At 45.3% G+C, this 26,256-nt stretch overlaps 1 protein-coding gene across 6 annotated transcripts in view; it reads left to right on the forward strand.

Moving 5' to 3' along the window:
- SYNJ1 (synaptojanin 1) overlaps positions 1–26,256 on the forward strand; it is a 78,375-nt gene that overhangs the window by 19,191 nt on the left and 32,928 nt on the right. For 4 of the 6 annotated variants that reach the window (XM_083171819.1, XM_083171822.1, XM_083171823.1 and 1 more), the window contains exons 5-14: positions 6,794–7,019; positions 8,013–8,096; positions 9,419–9,480; positions 9,570–9,666; positions 10,702–10,874; positions 11,324–11,405; positions 14,326–14,478; positions 19,976–20,141; positions 23,715–23,738; positions 24,198–24,389. In XM_083171819.1, the coding sequence (XP_083027945.1) occupies positions 6,794–7,019; positions 8,013–8,096; positions 9,419–9,480; positions 9,570–9,666; positions 10,702–10,874; positions 11,324–11,405; positions 14,326–14,478; positions 19,976–20,141; positions 23,715–23,738; positions 24,198–24,389 (1,259 nt within the window). The remainder of the gene's footprint in view (positions 1–6,793; positions 7,020–8,012; positions 8,097–9,418; positions 9,481–9,569; positions 9,667–10,701; positions 10,875–11,323; positions 11,406–14,325; positions 14,479–19,975; positions 20,142–23,714; positions 23,739–24,197; positions 24,390–26,256) is intronic. The other 2 variants (XM_083171820.1, XM_083171821.1) reach the window with 2 other exon arrangements.

The raw sequence follows: 26,256 nt of genomic DNA on the forward strand, positions 1-26,256 counted from the left end.
TCACCTAGCTGGTGCACAGGTGCAGTCATTACTAACTGTCACATTCCCCAGATCATCTAGCTGGTGCACAGCTGTAGTCATTACTAACTGTCACATTCCCCAGATCACCTAGCTGGTGCACAGCTGTAGTCATTACTAACTGTCACAATCCCAGATCACCTAGCTGGTGCACAGCTGTAGTCATTACTAACTGTCACATTCCCCAGATCGCCTAGCTGGTGCACAGCTGTAGTCATTACTAACTGTCACATTCCCCAGATCACCTAGCTGGTGCACAGCTTTAGTCATTACTAACTGTCACATTCACCAGATCATCTACCTGGTGCACAGCTGTAGTCATTACTAACTGTCACATTCCCCAGATCACCTAGCTGGTGCACAGGTGCAGTCATTACTAACTGTCACATTCCCCAGATCATCTAGCTGGTGCACAGCTGTAGTCATTACTAACTGTCACATTCCCCAGATCACCTAGCTGGTGCACAGCTGTAGTCATTACTAACTGTCACAATCCCAGATCACCTAGCTGGTGCACAGCTGTAGTCATTACTAACTGTCACATTCCCCAGATCGCCTAGCTGGTGCACAGCTGTAGTCATTACTAACTGTCACATTCCCCAGATCGCCTAGCTGGGGCACAGCTGTAGTCATTAATAACTGTCACATTCCCCAGATCACCTAGCTGGGGCACAGCTGTAGTCATTACTAACTGTCACATTCCCCAGATCACCTAGCTGGGGCACAGCTGTAGTCATTACTAACTGTCACATTCCCCAGATCACCTAGCTGGTGCACAGCTGTAGTCATTACTAACTGTCACATTCCCCAGATCACCTAGCTGGTGCAAAGCTGTAGTCATTACTAATAGCCCTTTCAGATTGCAATACAGCATCGGACCTGGGATCGCAGGGATCTGGCGCATTCACATTAGACCCGGGTCGAGCATTACACAGATGCTCTCTCTCTGCACATGTTACATCTGCCCCACTTGCAGTGCACATGGTTTTGTCCATTAAAGAAGGAGATTGCTTTTGCAACTGAACCAGAATCAGGCCAAAGGGTGACCCGGATTTAACCCTGCCCAGCCCAGGTCGAATTGCCTGGTTGCTCAACCCAGATTATAAATTTTGGCACACCGCCTCTCGACCCGGGTTGGCATGACCTCAACCCGGCAATAACCCGATCGAGGATGCGGTGTGAAAGGGGGGTATAACTGTCACATTGTCAAACCTGCTACATTCATTCCTACTATAGATCCACAGGTTGCCTGAGACACATGGACTGTTGGTAGATTTTGTGGACAGGTTTGGCCACCCCTCGTCTAAAGTAATTGCAGTTCCTTGTAGCCAGTAAGTCTGCCTAGTCTTTATTATGGGCTGTTCCTACTTCTGTATGTCAGTGGTCTTTGTGTCACTCTAACTGGCTGTTGGATTACCAGATAATTTTGATTTGAATTTGCTTACATCTGCCCCACAGTGTTCTAAGGTAATGTCTTGAGTCTAGTGTTATTTATGCAACCCAGGGATCTGTGGACATCTCCAGGTTGATTCAAAGAGAAAAAGAAAAAAGTACTCTCCTTTGTTGGGGGCACGCTTGTCATAAAGAAAAAACTGTTTTTGTAATGGTTGTAAATTTTAAAACATAACTTTTATTATTTTAATCCTAAAAGGCTTTTAATTGACAAAAACAAGAACAGACTACACAAAACATGAATAAGTGGTTGAAAAACCACTTGGTGGACTAAATTGAGTTCCTCCAGCAAAATGTCGCTGGTATAAATTTCAGTGTAAATTTCTGTAATGTATATGACCACTAATGTGGGTCAGTTTAATACACTGTAATTTAGTAATGGACACTGATAGCGAAATGGATAGAATTATTGTATCCGGTCACATCCAACCAATTTTATAGTGTATATTGAAATTCACAATTGGAGATCAATTTTCTTGTTGGGCGTCAATAATTTGACGGATACAGAGCTCCAAACTTTACAGACAGGCAGGAAACGCAGTGGTAGCCACTTAGTTTGGTGATGATAAAAAGTATTGGGGGTGGGTGGGGATAGAAACTCCACAGGTAAGAAGAACACAACTACTGCTGCTGTGTCAACCGACTAGTCCTAGTCCTGTGTCGAGACAGTGAGTGGGTTGTGTTATTGGCCTGTATGTAAGAAGTTAAAGGTTATAGAAGTATAGCATCTGCTGTCTCTTCCCCAGGGATAAGGTGCCCTGTTGACAGTCAATCAGTGCAGGGTCTAGCCGAAGCCCCTTAGGAGATAAGAGTGCTATTGAAATAATACAATTTAGAGAGTGCTAAAGTAGAGTGCATAAAAGAGACGACTTATGCCTAGTGGGTTAGTAGGCTGCTGCTTCCCATTGTCCATACATTGGTGGGGAGTGAGCGGTACTCACCAAAAGGTTCGTTTGGTTTTAGGTGGGATATCTGCTGTCACTTTGGGGGTTATTCTAGTCCATTCTTTCTGACAAAATCCTTCTTAGATGGACAAAACCATGTGCACTGCGGGTGGGGCAGATGTAACTTGTGCAGAGAGAATTAGATTTGGGTGGGGTTTTTCTTCAAAGTGAGATCTATATTGCAGTGTAAAATCATGCAGTCAGTATTTTCCCTGCACAGAAACAAAATAACTCACCCAAATCTAATTCTCTTTGCACATGTTACATCTGCCCCCTGCAGTGCACATGGTTTTGTCTATCTAAGAAGGATTTTGTCAGAAAGAATGAACTAGAATAAACCCCATTGTGTGGGTATATGGTGCCCTGTTGTCTGATAGTAAGAGCAGGGTCCTGCCAAATCCCCTTGGAGTGATGAGCGTATTCCTAAATAGAGTTTGTGCAGGAGAAATAAGGAAGGGGGGGGGGGGGGGCAAAGATGCATCTTAGGTCTAAAAGATCAGCAGCTACCATATCCCACTGCTTCAAGCATTGGTGGAAAGGGGTATTTGGGTACTTATGTATTATCTGGGCTCCCATGTTAAATGCACCCCATTTTTTCATACCCCTACTATCCAACTACGCATGGAGTTGATTTTATATAGTGTGGCAAGGGGACGCGGTCTCATAAGAAAAACGGGAGCCCAGATATTACATAAGTACCGGTATTTGCTTCACAAAAGACGGCGTATATAAATGTGCCCCTTGTGTTGTGTTGTAAAATCCACCACAGATGTCCTAGTGCTAAGGACAGCGTTGTTAAACAGTAATTTGAGCAAATGTAATCAGAGTTGCTCCTACAGATTGCTAATCTAAATGTGGTTAAGTGATTACCACTACCTTTAGCAGAGGTGAGGGGAAACGGCTGTAAGTTCTATTGTGGTTGTCACCCTCTATGTGGTTAGAAATAAGCGTGGCTAGCACTGCTTACCTGGTGTCGGGAAGCTCTGTATCCTCCGTGAGCTCCCAGGATGGGCATCGGACGGCGCAGTGTAAACTGAAATTTATACCAGCGACATATTGCTGGAGGAACTCAACTGAGTCCACCAAGTGGTTTTTCAACCACTTATACCCCTTTTACACCGCCGAAAAATCCGGGTCAGCGGCGGGTCAGACCCGGATCCGCGGCGGTGTAAATGGGGGGTATCCGTTTCCATTTACACGGGTCCTCTACCCAGGTCCTGACCTGGGTAGAACACGGATAGGACCCGTGTAAATGTCGGTGTAAATGGTCCCGCTGCGGGTGCAGGCACCCGCAGCGGGTCCACAGCGTGCAGCGCTGGGGAAGATGTTCCCAGCTGCTGCGGGAGGAGGGGGGTCCCTGCGGCTGCTGAGGAGAGGGGGGTACCTGTCAGCCTGCTGTGCTGGGGGTACGGGGGTGCTAGGGGTGCTGGGGGTACCTGTCCTGCCTGCGGTCGGATCTCAGCGGAGAAGATGATGTGCGCCGCTGCTGTATCACCCCCCCCGCATCCGGCAGCCGGTCCCTGCGGCGTATGGAGTGTCAGTATCGGCGGTCCCTCCAGCGCATAGGAACTAGTACTAGTTCCCATGCGCCAGAGGGACCCCCGCCACTGACACTCCATACGCCGCACGCCGCAGGGACCGTCTGCCGGGGAGGGGGGGGGGGGGTGGTACAGCAACGGCGCACATCATCTTCTCCGCTGAGATCCGACCGCAGACAGGACAGGTACCTTCAGCACCCCTTGCACCCCCCAGCACCCCGGTACCCCCAGGTACACCAAGCACAGCAGGCAGGACAGGTACCCTCCGGCACCCCCAGCACCTTAAAAAAAAAAAAAAAAAAAAAACACTTAACCTGGGTCAGCCCTGATATATATATATATATATATATATATATATATATATATATATATATATATATATATATATATATATATATATATATATATATATATATATATATATATATATATATATATATTATATTTCTATATATTATATATTTATATATATATATATATATATATATATATATATATTTTTCTATAAATATATATATAAAATATTATTTAAGGCAGGGCTGACCCAGGTTCAGTGTAAATGGTGCAGACCCAGGTCCGACCCAGGTCAAAGTGCTGTGTAAATGGGGTATAAAGCAGGGTCAGACCCTGGATACTCCAGCATTCAAAGACCAGGGTCCGACCAGGGTTTTTGGTGTCATGTTTTGTGTAGTCTGTTCGTGTTTTTGTCCATTAAAAGCCTTTTAGGATTAAAATATTAAAAGTTATGTTTTAAAATTTTACAACCATTACAAAACAGTTTTTTCTTTATGACAAGCGTGCCCCCAAACAAAGGAGAGTACTTTTTTCTTTTTCTCTTTGAATCTGTACGTTTTCTACTCTCAGGGGTGCACCTCCACATGAGTCTGTATCATACAAACTGATTACTTTTTTGTGTATTGTGGAACCATTGTCCGATACGTTCACTGAAGCTATTCTACTTCACATTTAATAGGTGTAACTTGTGCGTGGGTTTTCCATCCATCCCCTTTCCCTATCCTTATGCCCAGGTTGATGCTCTGTACGTTCCTGTCTGCAGTATACGGCTGGTGGATATATGCCTGCTGGTGGTTACAAGACTCGGACCTAACAGGCAGCTACATTCACTGAGCTGCCACTTACATTGGGTCACTTGCAGTTGTGAATAATTGACTGGAGAGCCCCCAGGTGGCACGGTTCCTTGTGAGATGCTTGCTGAGCCTGTCCTTTATTTTTAGAAAGGAAGAATTTTCCTGCATCTGAAACTGTGTTAATATCCGTTGACCTTTGAAGCCCCTTGCTGGAAATCCTCATCATTGTTCTAATTATTGTTTTGGGCCTACCTACGCTTTATGTACCTTAATCCCTATAGTCTCCAATGTAACTGTTCAACCCCTCTGGCTCCTCTAAGTACATGGTAGCTTCTAGATTGTAAACTCTGTTGGTATCTCTCTGTTACTTTAAGTTAATTTACTCTATAGCGCTTTAAAAAATGTGGATGGTAAATAAATAGATATTGTAATAATGTAGCAAATGTGCCTGGTTTCAACTAGACAAAGGTTTGCTGGGCAGAACCTCTTAAGGTGCCCACACACTTGAAAGATCTGTGAACTTTAAGGCCCCCATACACTGGGTCGATTAGTTCTAAGGACAAGTCGGACCAGTTTTACCCTTGAGCTCCCCAGCACCTGCGGAGTCCGAGTGGCGGCTGGGAGCTGGTAGCGTCATTTGCCGGACGACTACTGGATCTGAAAAAATATTTTGAAAAGATTGGCCGGCCAATTCTGTCAGCCAATCAGCGTCCAGCCAGTCTCTTCAAAATATTTTTTCAAATCCACCAGCCGCTTCCTGCCCGCTGTCAAATGCTGCTACCAGCTCCCAGACGCCACTCCGACCCCGCTGCCCGGACCCTGCTGCTGCACATAGGTGTGTGCTTCACTGCTGGCACACCTACGGATCGTCCCCGACACATCGCGGGTGGTAAAAAGCATCCGCAATGTGCCAATGATGGGTCTGGTTGCGAGACATTTGATGTCCCACCAGTGCGACCACAGGGTCCAATGTGCACGGGACCGCAGTACCTATGGATACCGATATTGGACCAAATCGGTCCAGTGTATGGGAGCCTTAAGATTTCCCTTGACCTCCCCATCAGTTCTGGATAAAAGTTTTTGTGCAGAGAGTACATTTTGACAAAGATGTGTCTTAAGATTTCAGAACGATTTGAACCCCTTCGGTGGTATCCACAGAAAATTTCAGGGCTGAGCTGCGCTGCCGGCGCATGCCACTGAAATGTAGGTGTGCGCCGTCATCTCTCCCCCACGCACATTGCTCACCCCGTCTACCGCACGCCACCCACCCCTCATCGACCGCCTGGAATCCCGAACACCCAAACACACCCGAGTGCCCCAATACCTGAACAGCTGAACTTCCGAACATACCCATTCACCCAATACCCGAGCATTGGAACATGCCAGAACACCCGAGTGCCCGAACTATCGACCGATAAATCGCTGTAGTGTGTGGGCACCTTTACCCTTTTTCTCCTCCTTAGTAACTGTCACGGTTTCTAGTCCACCCAGCAGGTCATGTCCCGGGTCACCCAGCAGGTGCACAGGGAGAGCTCACCAACTGTCACATATTCCAGAGCACAATGGTGATGTACTGCAGTCAGATAGACGGTTTCTCCATTTTTCTACCAATCTACGGACCATCACCTTTTATTTGGTGCATGTTGTGCCCCGACAACTGCACCCTAGAAATGACACTCATAAAAGTCATCTTGGATAATATTTGCCAAGTGATAGTTGTATGATCACCACCAACTTTGTTCCCTCTCACCAGGAACCAGGCTCTGCACTTACACCTGAAGCATTATGGAGTGAACTGCGACGAATGGCTACTTCGCCTTATGTGCGGGGGAGTAGAGATCCGGACTATATATGCGGCTCACAAGCAGGCTAAGGCCTGCATTATCTCCCGCCTCAGCTGTGAGCGAGCTGGGACCAGGTTCAATGTACGCGGCACAAATGATAACGGACAAGTAGCCAACTTTGTGGAGACCGAGCAGGTGAGGCAAAGTACTTTGTATGTCTGTCTGATATCGGACATTATATGCACTTGGGGGGGTTATTCTGGCTTGCGAGTCCACCAAACCCCGTCCAGCAAACGCTGGGCCGCCCACCCCCTCCTCGCAGCGTGTGTTCCCAATGGGAAATGGGCGGGCATGCTTGGAAGGAAACCCCCGGCCCTTCCCCCCCCTCCCCCCCCCCCTGCACCTGCAGAAAGCCCATGAAACGCTGAGCGTTCCCATATGGTAATGGGGCTGCCCGGCACCCCCTGCCCCTCTGCGCCCCCACCCCCCCCCCCGGCCGCAATGTCGGGTGTGCGCACCCAGCAAACTAAATGTTCACCTAGCTGCGAATGACCCTGAATAAGTTCCTTGGTCACTTGTAAGGAAGACTTTATAACACTTTTAGACCCCCAATCCGGTTCTGCCTCAGAACAACAAAGTGTATTCTAAAAATCTGGAATAAGTTGCTCATTGCACGTTGCCATCTTTGTTTTAGTGGATACTACATCCCAAATCACCGAGTTGCATCAGTGAATAAACAGCGTGGTAACATTTGTGTTCAGCTTGTTTTCCAAACTCTAAATTAATAATACAGATTTTGCGGAGGTTCCTAGTGTTACCCAGTGACGATTATGGTTGTATTACCAGCTTAGATCTTTTCATTTTCAGACTCACTCCACATACTCTGGTCTGTATTTGTGCTGAAATACAGATCAGGCTGTGCTTTAAGCACCCTAACAGAGAGCGAGATACCCCGGGCAGGAAAGAGTAACTGCATGGGATTTGAAAGGTGCAGGGTTCTAGAATGAACACTACAGACATATCCAGGAAACCTGTAGTGGAACTTGGTGTTGACTTCGCATAAATATAAGATGAGTTTTGTGAATGAAATCCATTTATCACTGACCGCTGTGCAATCTCCCAGTGGAAGTGGCTTCTCCAATGTTGTTTTGTAACGGTCTGATACATATTGTTGTTGTGATCCTGCAGGTGATTTACCTGGATGACTGCGTGTCTTCATTCATACAAATCCGAGGGTCTATTCCTCTCTTCTGGGAGCAGCCTGGTTTGCAGGTACGTTGTCCGTTTATATCCGTCATGGAGATCAGAATAGCTCTTGTCTGCCGTCCGATGGCGTGACTGAGGCCCCATAAAGTAAAAAGGCAGAGAAAGTGTAGGAAAACCGGGTGCCGGACGGGTTCCCGACGGCCACCTGCTATTCTCCCTCTTTTGGATACACGACCCCCATAGAGGGTGAATAGAATAGGTGGCAAGCGTAGCAAGCCACCGTGCCCGCAGCGTGGCGAGCGCAGCAAGCCCGCAAGGGGCTTTGTTTCGCTCACCATGCTGTCTGAGTCCGGCCAGTCAGGATCCCGACGTCAGGCTAATGACTTTTGGGATTCCGTATGTCGGACCTCTATACCACACTAAGGAAAACCGATCTTCCCTGATACATTCCTCATTGATAATGGACTGATGACTTTAAGATTTAACTACACTAGTCGTGCCTGCGTGTACAGAAACCTACTTAAGGGGTTACTGATCCTTCTGTGTAAATCAGGCATAGCGCTAAAGAGCTAAATTACTTCTGTCCATCGCCTACATGAGACCATTCAGTGCACTTCATGTAAAATACACAGGGGTTAGCGCCACCTTATCTGGCTAAGGTATGAAAGCTAAGTGCGGATTAGGGTACTACACAGTCAGCATCACCGACAGTACAGTACAGGGATCTGCCTCCAGGGAGCGCTGTAACGCAGCCCCGCAGTCATTATCCCAGCCAGTAGTTTTTTTCATAATTGTCAACAGTACCGACAGTACTTTCCCTTAGAATGGGGACTTGTGACTTGGGTGCCAGACAGATTCTGCTTGGCCATGTCTTAAACATTGAGAGGGACGAGAGAACTGAGGGGGCAGATTTATCAAGCCTGGTGAAGTGATAAAGTAAAAGGTGATATTGCAGTAGCCATGTGGCACATAACTGTCATTTGTCAAACCCAGGCTGTATCGTGACAGCTGATTGGCTGCTGCGATATCACCTTTTACTTTATCACTTCTCCAGTCTTGATAAATCTGCCCCAGAAATACAGAACAACTAGACCTAATTGTGAATATTATGAAATAACTAAAATTTAATAACGTTTAGTCATGTACAAAAACATACTTGTCATGTAGATTATTTTGATGTTATTGCTCCTCTGTAGCTACGCTTATAAGAAGATGGTATCTACTTGCTTTTTACTTACATTGGGCTTTATTTGCCCTCTCTTCTCCATTGCTTCGGTGAGTCAGAGCTGAGAGATTTTATCTTTAGGTATAATAAGTGTCTTCCCTAGCGGTACTGTAAGTACAGGAGGGGTTTTCAATCACCTGTCACTTTTCTCTTACTTTTGAAGGTTGGATCTCACCGTGTCAGGATGTCAAGAGGATTTGAAGCCAACGCACCAGCCTTTGACAGGTAATGCACCGGAACTTCCCAGTGTAGCGGCCTCTGTTCTAGATACTGCAGTATCTTTCCCTGTAAGAGCCCCTTTATTTCTGTTGCAGGCATTTCCAAACGCTCAAAAGAATTTACGGCAGACAAGTGGTGGTAAATCTTCTTGGATCCAAGGAAGGGGAGACCTTGCTCAGCAAAGCCTTCCAGGTGAGCAGATGACCGTACAGGCTGCGGTTCTGGAAGTCCCAGAGTTACTGATCCTACGTGTACAATCATTTTTTGTATTTTGAACCTTCAGAGCACATTAATTGTTTTTAGTTTTATGTTGTTTTAGCCATATAATTGTGCTTCCTATCTAAAGTCATGGAGAGTAGACCTCTTTCCTGCACTGATACAGCAGGGCTCCGCGCTTATGGCGGCTTAGGTTCTGGACCCCCGCTGTATATTATTCATCACCAGAATGGGGAACGCTAACTTTTTTCATTGTAAACACATCCATAGATATATTTTCTGACTAAGGTCCCGATTCAGACGGCTTGCAAATTAATGTCATCGCTGTGCGAATGTATGTGTAAGGCTTCACATCCATACGCAGCCCTGCGAACATGTCCAAAATCCATCGTCATTGCAGGTGCTGTGTGGCCCTGGGCTTACTCGGCGATGGAGAAAGGCAAATCCGGCCTGAAGCTCATGTCACACACCCTCCCGTATAACTTTCAGGAACACTTAGCGTTTCCCTGATACTTCCAGCGTTTCCTAGGTACGCATAGCGGTTTCCCGTTTTTTTTCCGTCACGCCCAGTGTTTTCCTTAGCACTCTCGCTAAACGTCCGGTTTCCAACCCCAGTGGCCTACGTCCTGTCATTCACCTTGCATATGGCGTGCATATAGAAATAGTTGCAGGACTTCATCACAAAATGGCCTTGCGCATGCGTACTGCGAACTGTACGCATGCACAGTGTATCGATAATTGGCCGTCGTGCAGTCATGTCTGAATCGGACCCTCAGAGGCTTACGGCATTGTGAAACGGTACAGTTCTATAAACCGTGACATTCTCTGGCATTCTGTTGAGTACGCCCGGCTGCAAAATGCTGAACGTTTGCTGAAAAGAACTTACATAGATAATTGGACACCGCTGCAGAAGTGGACCAATGAAACGCAGGCCCTCCTCTTTGGCGATGTGTATCTTAACTTAAAGTAGGGATATGGATGTTACATAGGAGATGTTTTACCCTTTTGCAGAGCCACCTGAAAGCCTCGGAGCACGTGTCCGACATCCTGATGGTGAATTTTGACTATCACCAGTTGGTGCGAGGAGGCAAAGCGGAGAAGCTCCTCACTGTCCTGAAGCCCAAAGTGTCCAGCTTCCTGCAGGAGTGCGGCTTCTGCTACATGGACAAAGACGGAGTTCACAGGTCGGCCCACGTACAGTGTGAGATATAACTACGCTGTGATCTGCACAACGAGGGCTTGTCTGATCTGTTTGTCTGTAGTATTTATACTAGCTTGTGTTGTATAGATAATACGTATGTACTATAAATGCATTATGACGCCTATAATATATACCATAAAAAGCAACGGTAGATAAATAAGGGCATTATTTAAATATACAATGATTTTGGGGAAAATGTGCGCATGGTTTTGCTGTAAATGACCCTTTAAAAAAAACTCTGAGGTCGTCTGGATTCCAGACTCGCAACACAATACATCACACTAATGGAGTTATCCCACATGGTAAGCCCCAGTGGTTTTACTTCTATATAGTAATATGACCTACAGGCAGCATTGTATGTTTATCTGTCCGCATGGAACCACTCTGGGCGGAATACAGGAGGTAAGAATATTTCTTTCTTTATATCCTTAGAACGCAGAGTGGCAGCATAAGGACCAACTGCTTGGACTGTCTGGACAGGACCAACAGTGTCCAGGCGTTCTTTGGGTTAGAGGTGAGAATAACATCACAGTGTCACTTACCAGAATGACACCCCAGGATTGGCTTTCTTCCATGTCTTCTATGTGCTTACATTCCAGAAGTCCGTCCTCCAGAGCTGGGAACTTTTGATTGTTTACTAAATATACATGATAGAAATTGTGGCATAGCAGTGTTTGCAGAGATGTATGACTATATACCCACTGGCAAGTGAAATGGGGATTTCAACCAAATGTAAAAAATGCATATAATTATAATAATTAGTGTTTATTATAGTACCCTGCACCTTCCAAAACCTGTGCAGGTCCTCTTTCCTACCTGAGGTACCGCTCTCTTCTTTGGTAATCCTAGCAAACTGTGGTCTGTATCTCGGCACTGAGGTACAGACCAGACTGTGCTAGATGCATCAGAGCAAAAGATCAACACCTCAGGTAGGAAAAAGAACCGCATGAGCTGTGACAGGTGCAGTCTGCTGGAATTAACAAATTAATTATAATAACCCCGGCACAACACAAGTTAAACGCAGGAAACCGGAATACGTAACTTCATTTAGTGACATTTCCAATTTCACATCTTTACATGGTTTTTGGATTACATGCATCTTAAATGGTCAATGTTATGGCCAGTGGCTGCAGAGCGTTGGGAGAGAGCTGGGTTCTCCTGGAGGGTTAATGTTGGATAATCTTATTACATGGCAGTGGGTAATTAAAGCTTATGGGGATGAATGTACAGTATATGCATGTAGGATAAGTAAAGGAAGTGCTTAATTGAATGAGCCTTCTCAATTCAATATACATTAGACTGACTGAGCAGCGTTTAATAGTCATGTTGCTGCCAGGGCTCCTGTCCAGCTGGCTCGTCTTCCGCAGGCTGTGCTTTCTCATCCGTATAATGTATAGCAAGTGGCTAGTGTTATTTACAAAGCACTTTAAATGGTCTTTAAATAAAAAGGCAGCAGGTATTGTTTATACCGTAACCATATTTCCAAAAACATGCGAGGTAGAAGTTGTGGCAAAGCAGCAATGTAAATATGGATGGCGCTCTGCACTCGTACACCGGCCCTGGTAAAAGTGATATGGTATATTTTTAATTTAGGTTTTTGTTTCTTAAAAAAAAAAAAAAAAAATATATATATATATATATATATATATATATATATATATATATATATATATATATATATATATATATATATATATATATATATATATATATATATATATATGACAGTTGGGTTCTCAGGTTGGCACTCTGGTTAAAGATAAAACTGATCCGGTGCCAGGCACATAATGTGGTTAATAGAAAGCACTTACCCCCTCGCAGAAAGGATTGGAGCCGGCACACGGTAGTAGGTGAAGAAAAAAAGGGTTTATTGCAATTACATCATTGCACAAAGAGACAGCTGCCGACCTGACAGCCGTTTCAACTGCATGTGAGCACGGGACCTCTGATGAAAACTGCTCACATGCAGTTGAAACGGCTGTCAGGTCGGCAGCTATCTCTTTGTGCAATGATGTAATTGCAATAAACCCTTTTTTTCTTCACCTACTACCGTGTGCCGGCCCCAATCCTTTCTGCGAGGGGGTAAGTGCTTTCTATATATATATATATATATACCTCTCTTTCTGCTTTCACATCTCATTCCCAATAGAGAGCGGAGATTTCCTCCTTCACATTGCTTTTACCTATAGAGAGCAGAGATTTCCTCCTTCACATTGCTTTTACCTATAGAGAGCAGAGATTTCCTCCTTCACACCGCTTTCCCTATAGAGAGCAGAGATTTCCTCCTTCACATCCCTTTCCCTACAGAGAGCGGAGATTTCCTCCTTCAAATCCCTTTCCCCACGCAGAGCGGAGATTTCCTCCTTCACATCCCCTTTCCCTATAGAGAGCGGAGATTTCCTCCTTCACACCGCTTTCCCTATAGAGAGCGGAGATTTCCTCCTTCACATCCCTTTCCCTACAGAGAGCGGAGATTTCCTCCTTCACATCCCCTTTCCCTACAGAGAGCGGAGATTTCCTCCTTCACATCCCTTTCCCTATAGAGAGGTGAAGATTTCCTCCTTCACATCCCCTTTCCCTATAGAGAGTGGAGATTTCCTCCTTCACATCCCCTTTCCCTATAGAGAGTGGAGATTTCCTCCTTCACATCCCCTTTCCCTATAGAGAGAGGAGATTTCCTCCTTCACATCCCCTTTCCCTACAGAGAGCGGAGATTTCCTCCTTCACATCCCCTTTCCCTACAGAGAGCGGAGATTTCCTCCTTCACATCCCCTTTCCCTATAGAGAGTGGAGATTTCCTCCTTCACATCCCCTTTCCCTATAGAGAGTGGAGATTTCCTCCTTCACATCCCCTTTCCCTATAGAGAGTGGAGATTTCCTCCTTCACACCGCTTTCCCTATAGAGAGCGGAGATTTCCTCCTTCACATCCCTTTCCCTACAGAGAGTGGAGATTTCCTCCTTCACATCCCCTTTCCCTACAGAGAGCGGAGATTTCCTCCTTCACATCCCTTTCCCTATAGAGAGGTGGAGATTTCCTCCTTCACATCCCCTTTCCCCACACAGAGCGGAGATTTCCTCCTTCACATCCCTTTCCCTATAGAGAGGCGGAGATTTCCTCTTTTTGGCGGCTGCACATGTGTCACTATATTCTGTAAGTAAAATTTAATGAACAAATGGGTATAAACAACCTGTAGAGCATGGGTCTTCAAACTGTGGCCCTCCAGATGTTGTGGAACTACATGTCCCAGCATGCCCTGACAGTTTTGGCATGCTCTTATAGGAAAAATGTGGCAATGCATGCTGATACATGTAGTTTCACAACATCTGGAGGGCCACAGTTTGAAGACCCATGCTGTAGAGTCTCATTATTCCCTAACTGCTAAATAACCAACACTCAGTCATAGAGCATGTGCTCCCATTCTTCTCCTTTCAGATGCTGTTCAAACAGCTGGAAGCGCTCGGTCTGGCAGATAAGCAGCAGCTGGTCACCCGCTTCCAGGAGGTCTTCCGTTCCATGTGGTCCATAAATGGAGACTTCATTAGTAAAATATACGCCGGCACTGGAGCTCTAGAAGGAAAAGCTAAGGTGAGCTTCAGATGGAGTTGCTACTGTACACCCTGTGGGGCTTAATCTATATATCCTGTATGTTTCTGCATGATGCCAGGCTTGGATGTATGTAGTGAAACGTCTCTGTGAGAAGCCACCTGCGTTGTCATCGCATTACTATGTTATATTGTATGTATGCTTGTCCTCCAGCTACTAACAGCCTGCATTGTTTGACATGGCGCTTTGTGAGGTTGTCCGATGGAATCTGATTGGACAGAGCAATGGTCACTCAGTTAAATAGAGGCAGCGAGCTAAAGGGGTGCACACACGCCTCGATTTTTGACAGGTTATCGATTCGATTTTGCTTATAGTAGCAAAATCGAATCAAAATTGAATGTTTTTTAAGACGCTTTCAATCCGCATTTGATTCGATTCGCGCTCCTGTTTTCTCAATATCTAAAAGAAAAATAGACTGTGCCGGCGAGGAAATATCGAATTCGATCCAGTAAATGGAATGCATACACTGTACCTTGAATTCGATATCGAATGCAAAGGTGCAGATCGATGGTGAAATCGGATGTGAAAGCAAAGGACAAATCAAAAGGGGGTGAGATAGGGGAAATCGAAAGCAAATCGATGTGTGTGAACACACCTTAAGGCAGGGATGGGGAACCTTTGTCCGTCCAGCTGTTTTGAACTACACATCCCAGCATGCCCTGCTACAGTTTTGCTATTTGGACATTATAAAACTGATGCAGGGCATGCTGGTATATGTAGTTCAACAACGACTAGAGGGCCAAAGGTTCCCCATCCCCGAGCTAAAGGGTAAACACTAGTTTTGCATAGAGATCTCCTGTAAGTGTCGTGATGGTCAACCCCCCCCTTGCTAGGTTTTTAATTTTTTTTTTTTTCTTGTTTTCTTTTTAGCTTGGCAGTTACCTTTGTGCTTGTTTGTGGGCATTCTCTAGAGTGCACAATTGCTGGACTGCTCTCCTTATTCTCGCCTTACAGTTTGGTTATTTCCAGGTCTCGTGTTGCTTCTTGTGCTGCTAAAGTGATTACTGATCCGACACCTAATGAGGGTTTATCGGGTGTCAGTTGGCTGTACGTGTTCTGACCGAGACCTTACACATGTGTGATTGTCTTACAGCACTGATGGCTTGCTTTATGGCCGACCAGCCAAATATGTGCACTCACACAAGCCTAAAGTATGTCTGTCTTCTACCCTATGGCATTTATCTAGTTATCCGGATTGTTTTTTTTTCTTCCATTTATAATGAACCAGGAAGTTGTTTCTGGACATAAGTTTTGATTTAGAACTGATCGCTGGGCTGCAGGATTTCGGAGCCCAATGATCAGGTAACTGCTGCCTGCCGCCCACACCATCCACATTGCCCCCTCCCGTGTGCACGGCTGCGAATGTGATTGCATCCGTGCACGTGAGGGGAAAACCATTGTAAGTACTCGCCATCAAATGGTCCTGACTTCACTGCAGGTGGGGTAGATGTAACATGTGCAGAGAGAGGTAGATTTGGAGGAGTAATTTTGTTTCTGTGCAGGGTAAATACTGGCTGCTTTATTTTTACACTGTCATTTAGATTTCAGTTTGAACACCCGCCACCCAATTCTAACTCTCACTCTGCACATATTACATCTGCCCCACCTGCAGTGACCATGTTTATTCCAACTGGCAAAAATTTGGCCTTAAATGCTGAGTGTTACGTCTGACCTGATCTAATCTGATGTATGGAACAGCTTGTGTGTAGCCCTCGGAGGTCTGTGCGCTGAACGCGGCCAAACGCTCCTATCTGATGACAGCCTGTACGGGTCGCTGCGACCTGTTCAGAATGACAATGATATAAACCTTTTGCTGCCTGTATCACTAAGATCTGTGCGCAGCCATTGTCCTTTTACGGACATCTGAAGTTGAGCAAATGCCAAGAATGTTTCTGTTCCATTATAAATCTGTAATATATTTGTACAGTACAGCTGTGCAGAGGAGAGTCCGTTCCTGGTACCCTAGGACAAGTCACAGCGTGTATTCCCATGTCGGTCATAGCTGGTACATGTACACTGAGACCTAGTGCCGCAGTTGTGACAGCAGGGACAGAATTCTTGAAGGAAATTCTTATTTGCCTAATCAGAACGCTTCATAGTTACTGTACTGGTGCTGCAGGTGCAAGGATTAGCTCCGGTGCTGCAGTGCAAGGAGTTCAAATATGTTTTTGTTTTTTTGCATGCAGGATAAATATTGGCGGATTTTGCATGTAGTCTACACATACTAAACAGCTTTAGTTGTACACTGTAATTAAGATATAAGTTCCTTAGATTTGAAGTGCGAGCAAAGTATAGATGTGACGTTTTTTGGTACTCTTCCTTTAAAAAGAAAATATCCTATGTTTTTCACTGAAGTAAATTTAAACTCGCAAACGTAATTGGCATTCATCATTATTTATTCCATATTTATATAGAGATCAGACTTTGCATTTAACGTTTGGTTTGACTTTTAAAACAAATGAAAATGGCTGGGATATAATTGATGGCACCCTTATCCTAATAATTTGCAGCACAAACTTTGGAGACAATCGGGCGATTTCTACTGCTCTCATTGAGACGTCTGTCCCTGTCAGCAGGTAGTTTGGCCCACTCTTCTTGAGCTCACCGCTCACGCTGTCTCAGGTTTGATGATTGCCTTCTACAGACTGCGTATTTCACCTTTTTCCATTGATGTTCCTTAGGATTCACAACAGTTCAATGTTCTCTTGTTGTCCAATCGTCAATGTATTTATGTGTGTTTTGGGTCATTTTCTTGTTGGAGGACCCTTGACCTGCTGGACTATGCCCAGCGTGTATGAAGAGCGATGATGACAATCATCGATGCGGGGAAAGCCGCTTAGTGCATGCACACTGAGCGGATTTCCCCCTTCCCGGCGCCAACAGAGGGGGGGGGACGGCGTTGCATAGCGGAGCGCTATGCAACGCCGTCCTGAAAGCCGCTCATCTGCTGGTATAACCAGCAGATGAACGGCTTTCCCGGTGATGTTGCGGGAGCGCGCAGCAACGCTCACCGCCGGCCATACACACTGGGCGGCTTTGAGCTGAAAGCTGCTCAAACCTGCTGCTTTGAGCGACTTTCAGCTCAGTCTTCCAGTGTGTATGGGCCTTTAGCTTCCGCACACAGATTTGTTTAAACGATATGGCCGGTTTTTTTCCGACCAATTGGAACAACCTATAGTTAAACAACCTATCTTGCATGACCTGTCACACAGCATTCTGTGTGTAGACATGATGACCAAGGTGCCAATGATAATGATGTGCAGTCGTTAAACGGCCCATGGAATCTTACATAATCGTTAACCGGCTACAATCCCATGCATTTAAAGCGTCTTAAAAATAATTTCCAACTTTAGTCAAGCTGCTTGGCCATGGTCTTACAGACTTTACCCTTAACACACTTATCTATATTTTTTTTCTCTGATCTCTTCAAACAACTTTCTCCTTTGCTTTCACTGGTTTGTGTTCAGTGTGGTCCATACGGTGATACCAAACAGCAGACTGACTACTTTGTCTCCATTTAAATAGGATGAATGACTGATTTAATTATTTCTTATCTTTTTTTAAGTGGTACCAACAAATTTGTCCAGGCCATTTTAGAATATCTTTGAAGAATACACAATAATTAATTTTTCTCCATAATTTCTATAACATACTTATGTATACATGGGACAATTGCTTTTAATATAATCACTGTTTAGGAGAAGTGAAGTATTCAATGACCTACAAGGGTATCAACAAATGTCTTCACGTCTGTATATCGTCACATCACACATTTGCCTCTACCATCCACGCACATAACACAACAGTAGAGGTTTATTTTATACACATCTTCTTCTTTCTTCTCCTATGTGTAAAGTTGACGTGTTTAGCCTCTAACTTCTTGCCTGCTTTCCTCCCGCTCCCTCTCTTGGTTCCTCCTGATTTCCTATGTGACTGGTGAGTATGTACGATACAACTGTTACTGTAGGAAATGTTATACACTCTGGCGTCACAGCTTCCAAACAGTATGAATGCAGAGGTCTGCCGGGATTAAAGGCGCCCAGCTATACTATTACATTGTGTGTGGGTGTCGCGGCTATCCGTTACATATAGGGTGCGTGTGGTTTCTGTTTCATGTAGAAATAACGCAGGTCACAAGGTTTATTTAAAGGAAACATCAAACAGGAAATGAGATTTAAATACAGTGTATAGGAGTCTGTCATTGGTTATCGTTCTAACTGATTTTATTTTCAGCTTCAGTATCCGATTAATATGTCTGCAGATACATTTGGGGTTTTAAATATAGGCTTAAAATAGCTAATGTAACTGTCCGCCGACCTCATTAATTATTTTTATGCAGATGTTATGCAGATGTTGAAAATACAATAGTAATTATTAATTAATAGTAATGTGAAATTTACAAAAACTTATATTCTACCGCTTTCACACTGCCAAAATGTTTAAAAAACCAGTATCTTTAAACGGTATTTAAAATGGGTCTGAGCCTTCACATTGCAGTAGATTACCGTTATAAATACCGTTTAAGTACCATTCACATCAGTCAACCCGTTTAATCCCCTGAACAGGTTTCAAGGCAGAATGCAGGGGACAGCCTATCACAGGTCTGTAATCTGTTGTTTTTACTAAATACCGTTTCAGAGCCATTCTCACTGCATAAAAAACGGCTCTGAAACGTGTAGGACTCTGCTTTTTAAACAATTTGAAATACCGGTTATCTTTAACCGTAAATGAACTCTGGTGCTTTCCCACTGCAGCCTTAAACGTTTTGAAATGGGGAAAAAAACGGCAATATACCGTTTAACAAGTGCGGTGTGAAAGGGGTATAATGTGTGGTTTCATCATGGAGAACGACAGATTTTGCATACAGTGAGGAAGACAATCATGTTGGGATAATACAGTTAAATAAAGACTTTTACATATCTGGGGTGTAACATCTGTCTGATATTTGGCTTGGATTAGCGCGGTTTTCATTTTTGCTGCTTAGTTGCGAATTTTTCATATATGTAGAAGTTCTGATAAATTTGTAGGATAGGATATCAGCAACAGTTTACAGCCTATCAGCGCCGAGAACTTGGGTTTGATTCCCACTTATGGCCATATATGATGTAGAGTTTGTATGTGCTTCCCATATGTGCATAGATTCCAAGATTGCATAGTACACAGTTTTCCTCCTACAAACTAAAAACAGACCGGTATATGTGTGTGTGTGCATGTGATGGAGAATGTAGATTATAGTAAGGCCTGAATCGGATGACTGTACAGCGCCGCGGAATATGTGTGAGATATATAAATAACTGATAATAACAAATAGCGTGGCCAGCTTGGTTAAGGAAGGTGATAATAGAAGAGAGGATGGTTGTCACTAATGACTTTCCATAGAGCCTTTATCAGAATGACTCTTGTTGGCTTCCTCTAGGGAAGCGTCCTCAGGTAAGCGCATAGGAACCCGTTATCCAGCATTATTCTGTATGCGTTACAGGGCGGGAAGCTGAAGGACGGAGCGCGCTCTGTAACTAGGACCATACAGAGCAACTTCTTTGACGGTTCAAAACAAGAAGCAATAGATGTGCTGCTGCTGGGGAATACATTAAACAGTGACCTGGCGGATAAAGCGCGAGCTCTTCTTACCACTGGGAGCTTGCATGGTAAGTGTTCTCTGAAAGCAATAATGAGCTATTATCTGTAATGATCGTGTATAGAAATGCTGCTGTTCTAGTGATCTGTTCCTAGCCAGGGTATATAGCTCACCTCGTATGTGACACCCCGTTCCTACCCAGAGGCGCTAGCTCTGCTTCATATGTGACACTCCATTCCTAGCCAGAGGTGCTAGCTCTGCTTCATATGTGACACCCTATTCCTATCCAGTGGCACTAGCTCTTCTTCATATGTGACACCCCGTTCCTATCCAGTGGCACTAGCTCTTCTTCATATGTGACACCCCATTCCCACCCAGAGGCGCTAGCTCTGCTTCATATGTGACACCCCATTCCCACCCAGAGGCGCTAGCTCTGCTTCATATGTGACACCTCATTCCTACCCAGAGGCGCTAGTTCTGCTTCATATGTGACACCTCATTCCTACCCAGAGGCGCTAGTTCTGCTTCATATGTGAAACCTCATTCCTACCCAGAGGCACTAGCTCTACTTCATATGTGACACCCCATTCCCACCCAGAGGCGCTAGTTCTGCTTCATATGTGACACCTCATTCCTACCCAGAGGCGCTAGCTCTTCTTCATATGTGACACCCCGTTCCTACCCAGAGGCGCTAGCTCTGCTTCATATGTGACACCCCGTTCCTACCCAGAGGCGCTAGCTCTGCTTCATATGTGACACCCCGTTCCTACCCAAAGGCGCAAGCACTGCTTCATATGTGACACCCCGTTCCTACCCAGAGGCACTAGCCCTGCTTCATATGTGACACCCCATTCCTACCCAGAGGCGCTAGCTCTGCTTCATATGTGACACCCCATTCCTACCCAAAGGCGCAAGCACTGCTTCATATGTGACACCCCGTTCCTACCCAGAGGCGCTAGCCCTGCTTCATATGTGACACCCCGTTCCTAGCCAGAGGCGCTAGCTCTGCTTCATATGTGACACCCCATTCCTACCCAGAGGCGCTAGCTCTGCTTCATATGTGACACCCCGTTCCTAGCCACAAGCGCTAGCTTTGCTTCATATGTGACACCCCGTTCCTACCCAGAGGCGCTAGCTCTGCTTCATATGTGACACCCCGTTCCTAGCCAGAAGCGCTAGCTCTGCTTCATATGTGACACCCCGTTCCTACCCAGAGGCGCTAGCTCTGCTTCATATGTGACACCCCGTTCCTAGCCAGAAGCGCTAGCTCTGCTTCATATGTGACACCCCGTTCCTACCCAGAGGCGCTAGCTCTGCTTCATTTGTGACACCCCGTTCCTACCCAGAGGCGCTAGCTCTTCTTCATATGTGACACCCTGTTCCTAGCCAGTGGCGCTAGCTTTGCTTCATATGTGACACCCTATTCCTACCCAGAGGCGCTAGCTCTGCTTCATATGTGACACCTCATTCCTACCCAGAGGCGCTAGCTCCGCTTCATATGTGACACCCTATTCCTAGCCAGTGGCACTAGTGCAGCTCCTGTACAGCATCCTATGTAACCCCCCATTTCTGGCCATAGACGCTAGCGCTGATCCTTCACCCTATTCCTATCCATAGGTGCTAGCACTCTCTTTGATACCCCGTTCCTAGCCAGTGGCGATACCTTTGCTTCATATGTGACAGCTTAATCCTAGCCAGAGGCATTACCACAGCTCCCGATGTGACACCAGAGGCAGAAGCACAGCGGGCTATGTGACACCCCATCCTAACCATACCAGGGACATGAGTATATTTCATGTTCTAGATTGTTTTCTGGTAGAATAACGTTACTGATCACTTCTTGGAAGTACAGGCTGTGAGATGTCTGTTCTCCCAGGAGATTGTTCTCTGGCCTGGAAGATGGCATGCGAAACAGCCTGTCTAGCATAGTAACCACCAGAGAGAAGCAAGGGATTGTGGGTGAGGCACAGAGCCCTAGGCCACCATTGTACTATGGAACAAAGATATACTGTAGATATATCTGGGGTGCTCCACGGTGGGTTGAGCTGTCAAGCATTTGTTACCAAGAGAGGGGGCGTCACTTCCCAATGGAAAAACACAAAAGTACAGATGAAGTAATTGCGCTAATAACCAGAAGTCAATAGAAAGCGGTAATGCACATAATAACATATTACTAACATGTAACATACAGATTAAAAAAGCAATGTGCAAGAACAGGCCTATGAGTCAGCTGTTAGGGAACAAAGTCCAGCTCTAAGTCGATGTAAGTCCGTTCCTAGAATGTACTGGTGGCGAACTCCCTAAGTGGGTATTTTTAATCTTTTGTGGTTCCAAATATCCTCTATACTGGCTTGCATTGGCTGACGGGGTGATATCCTAGAAACCTAGAATTTGACGGCAGATAAGAACCATTTGCCCCATCTAGTCTGCCCCTTTTTTATCCTTCAGGTAATCTCAACTAAGGTGGCCAATCCTCAGGATCGGCGGGATCCCGGGATTTGGCATCAAAAATTCCGTGATTACAATCCCGGGAATGGAGTATCCAATCCCGGGATTTCGGGATTAGACTGCGCATGCCTGGCAACGTCTGAGCTCTCGCTGTTCCCAAATCCTGACCGCTGCGTGCGGCCTGCGTAGCGTGACCATAGAGGTCACGCTGCGCAGGCCACACTGCCCAGTCTGATGCAACCTTCTCCGCCCCCTTCCACTCTCCTCTGCACGCCCTCCTTTGCCCGCCCACCTGCCTCCTTTCTGGCTGCTGTGCTGTCTGCTAAGGAGGAGGTGCACGAGCCTGGTGGCACCGTGCACCTCCGAACCCACTCCAGGCCGCCCGCCCGCTAATGTAAGTAAATGTGCGGGTCGGCCGGTGTGGGGGTAGGTATGAGACACGCCTGACACAACTAGGGATGCCAATCTCGGGATTCCCGGGATTGAAAAAATTCCCCCGGGATTGGCATCCCTAATCTCAACCCTTTTTGATCCTTATTTCTTTGAAAGGATATTCATATGCCTATCCCAAGCATGTTTAAATTTTTCTACTGTCTTAGCCTCTACCACCTCTGATGGGAGGCTATTCCTCTTATCCACTATCCTTTCTGTGAAGTAATTTTTTCTACCATTTCGCCTGAACCTACCTCCCTCCAGTTTCAGTGCATGTCCTCCTGTTCTATTACTTCTTTTCCTTTGAAGAAAATCACCCCCCCCCCCCCCCCCCCGTGCTATGTTAAAACAAACCCTTGATATATTTGAAGATTTCTATCATGTCCCCCCTTTCCCTTCTCTTCTCCAAACTATACATGTTAGTCTTTCCAGGTACGTTTTGTGATATCCAAGAAGCACTAGCTCTGCTTCATATGTGACACCCCATTCTTAGCCAGAGAAGTGTCGACTTGCTAAGCATGTTGACACTTCCTCAAATGATTATTATTAAATGCATGACCGCTTTTTATTGACACCTGGTTATAAGTGTAGCATCTGTACTTTTGGGTTTCACCATTGTACTGTAGCGTATTTCCTGTCCTCTATCAGATACCAATGTATTGCATGTAGTTCTTTGGAATTTGCTGTTATCTTTGTGCTGAAGATTCTGGTCCCTAGTCTGCCATTAACACTATCTATTCTTCTCTTTCTGCTGCCCGGTCAGTGTCAGAACTCATGTTACAATCAGGTATAGTCATGTAGACAATCGGACGTAAATGTTTGTTCAATGTTTTTAATCGTAGATTTATCACTTCATTCTCTGCGATGTGGAAATAAGCCATCACGCTACATATATATATATGGCATTTTTGCTAGCATTCATATCCTAGCAGGTTAGGAGATGAAGGCTGACGTCCTGTTCATTCTGTTTATAGCTAATTTAGTAAAATAACCATTTACTTACTAAGTAATATTGAGATGTATTAAGCCTGGTGAAGTGATAAAATTTAATGTGATAACATAGCAGCCAATCTGCTCCTAACTTTCAAGTTACAGGCTGGGTTTGAAAAAAAATGACATTAGCTGATTGGTTGTTGGTCACTTTCCACTTTATCACTTCACCAGGCTTAGTACATTTGCCACATTATATAATATAACATAATAATGTGTATACAGACTGACTGAAGGCATTCCTTGTCTCTCCCAGCATCTCCGAGAGTATTGCGGAGCATGTGCGAGAATTATTACAGGTACGCCAAGCCCAGGAAGATCCGGATCTGCGCTGGTACCTGGAATGTGAATGGTGGGAAGCAGTTTAGAAGCATCGCTTTCAAGAACCAGACCCTGACAGATTGGCTGCTGGATGCTCCTAAAATCGCTGGCATTCAAGAGTTCCAAGGTAACCAGATGTAGATCTCTGCTGTGCGCTGAGCTGTGTGTGCTGTACTGTCACTTATTGCTGTACTGTTCTGGAATATATACACTTCGTTGCTCTTCTATAGTGTGTATATCTATCTGACAATTGTGGGTTGGCACCCTGTATAGGGTCTAACAAATTCGACCTTTATAGTCTTAATGTTAAATCCAGATAGCTTTATCAAACAGCACAAAACCAATATTTATTAAAGTCTTTTTCATATAAAATTGTTGATACGATATGTCATAAAGTTCAACTTCTTCTTGAATCTTTGTACACTTGAAATGGTTACAGACGATAATTAGAAGAACCCTTCCATATTCTCTTGAATCATTGGCTGCATAGTCGGGATAACGCTCTTGTCTTGCGGAGGTTGTCAGGTCATATACCACGTATTAACTGGAACATGAGAGCGGTTTGGCTCCAAGTTGTAGTGGATGTGGCCTTAACCCTTCCAGATCCTACGTCTAGTCAGGCTCAACAACCCTAGCGCTAGTAGCAGATCCAATGGTGAGCCACTTTAAAAAAATAAAGGTACTTGTTTCCTAGCACGGCGCCCAATTTCAGTACGTTCGGTACCGTACTAAAATCGCATCGCATGCCGTGTTATAGTGGCATGCGATGCGATTTCATTACCGCTGGTTCCCGCTCCCTGTCATTCCCGTCACCTGTCAGATCTCTCAGAAATCATTCTGAGGTAATTTTCTGACCGGACTGGAAGCATCACTCAGAGCTGCTAGTGAATTATTGGATAATTATACCAACTTACTTTCGCAAATGGCTGTATCGATGAATATATTTACCTTGCGTCAGACGGAGGAAGAGGCAATATGGTTCTTTCAACAGGTAGAACTCCTTCCTGTGACCCAGAATTGTGCCTCTCGGTGAAGGAATGTATGTGGCGGTGCCATGTTAAAGTTTGCCGGGTGAAGGTGAGCCTGAGAGCGGCCCACTGGTTTCCTGGGTGCCGCTTGTCCTTACTTACCATGCTGCGGTTCATCTATTCCTGGGCCCAGGAGCTCACCTCCATTGACTATTGTGGCCAGCAGCTGGACATTTCCAAGAAAACGGCGGTCCTCTATAAACCCTGGATACGGGAGGCTTGCGCAATGGACATTATGGCGCACCCCCAGCGGAGGATTGGTGGACCTGGTCACATAGTCGAGGTTGAGGAAACGTTGTTCGTCAAGCGGAAAAGCAATGTTGGGCGGATCTTACCCCAGCAGTGGATATTTGGAGGAATATGTAGGGAAACCGGACATTGCTTCCTGAAAATGGTGCCCAGGCGTGATGCCCCCACATTGATGGATTGTATCATCGAAAATATAGAGCCAGGCACCACTATCTACACAGACTGCTGGAGGGCGTACAGCACCGCACGACTGGAATTGGCTGGTTATCAGCACTTTGCAGTTAACCATCGCTTCAATTTTATTGACCCGGCCACAGGGGTCCATACACAGAATGTGGAGAGACTGTGGGGCACATGTAAGTGGCGCAATAAGCGCCAAAGAGGCACTGCGCGACACGAGCTCCAATCCTATCTTCAGGATTTAATATGGAGAAAGACATTGGGAGCTGATGACCCATTCCACCGTATACTGCAAGCACTGAAGCTCCTCCCCAAAGATGAATCATTTTGATTTGTTTTAATTTTTTTTAATAATTAATGTTGTATTGTTTACAGTTGTTATATTCTTATTGCTATCATTACATATTGTAATCAATGTGATTATTATGCTTCTTTAATCTATTTATTACAGTTATTCGTTAACACATGTCGGCATTACTGTGTCAGCTGTATGATATTGCAGGTGTGAATGTGTTCCTAAAACACCACCACTATCCA

The sequence above is a fragment of the Crinia signifera genome, chromosome 2 (assembly GCF_055691185.1).
Source record: "Crinia signifera chromosome 2, ASM5569118v1, whole genome shotgun sequence".
Lineage (NCBI taxonomy): Eukaryota > Metazoa > Chordata > Amphibia > Anura > Myobatrachidae > Crinia > Crinia signifera.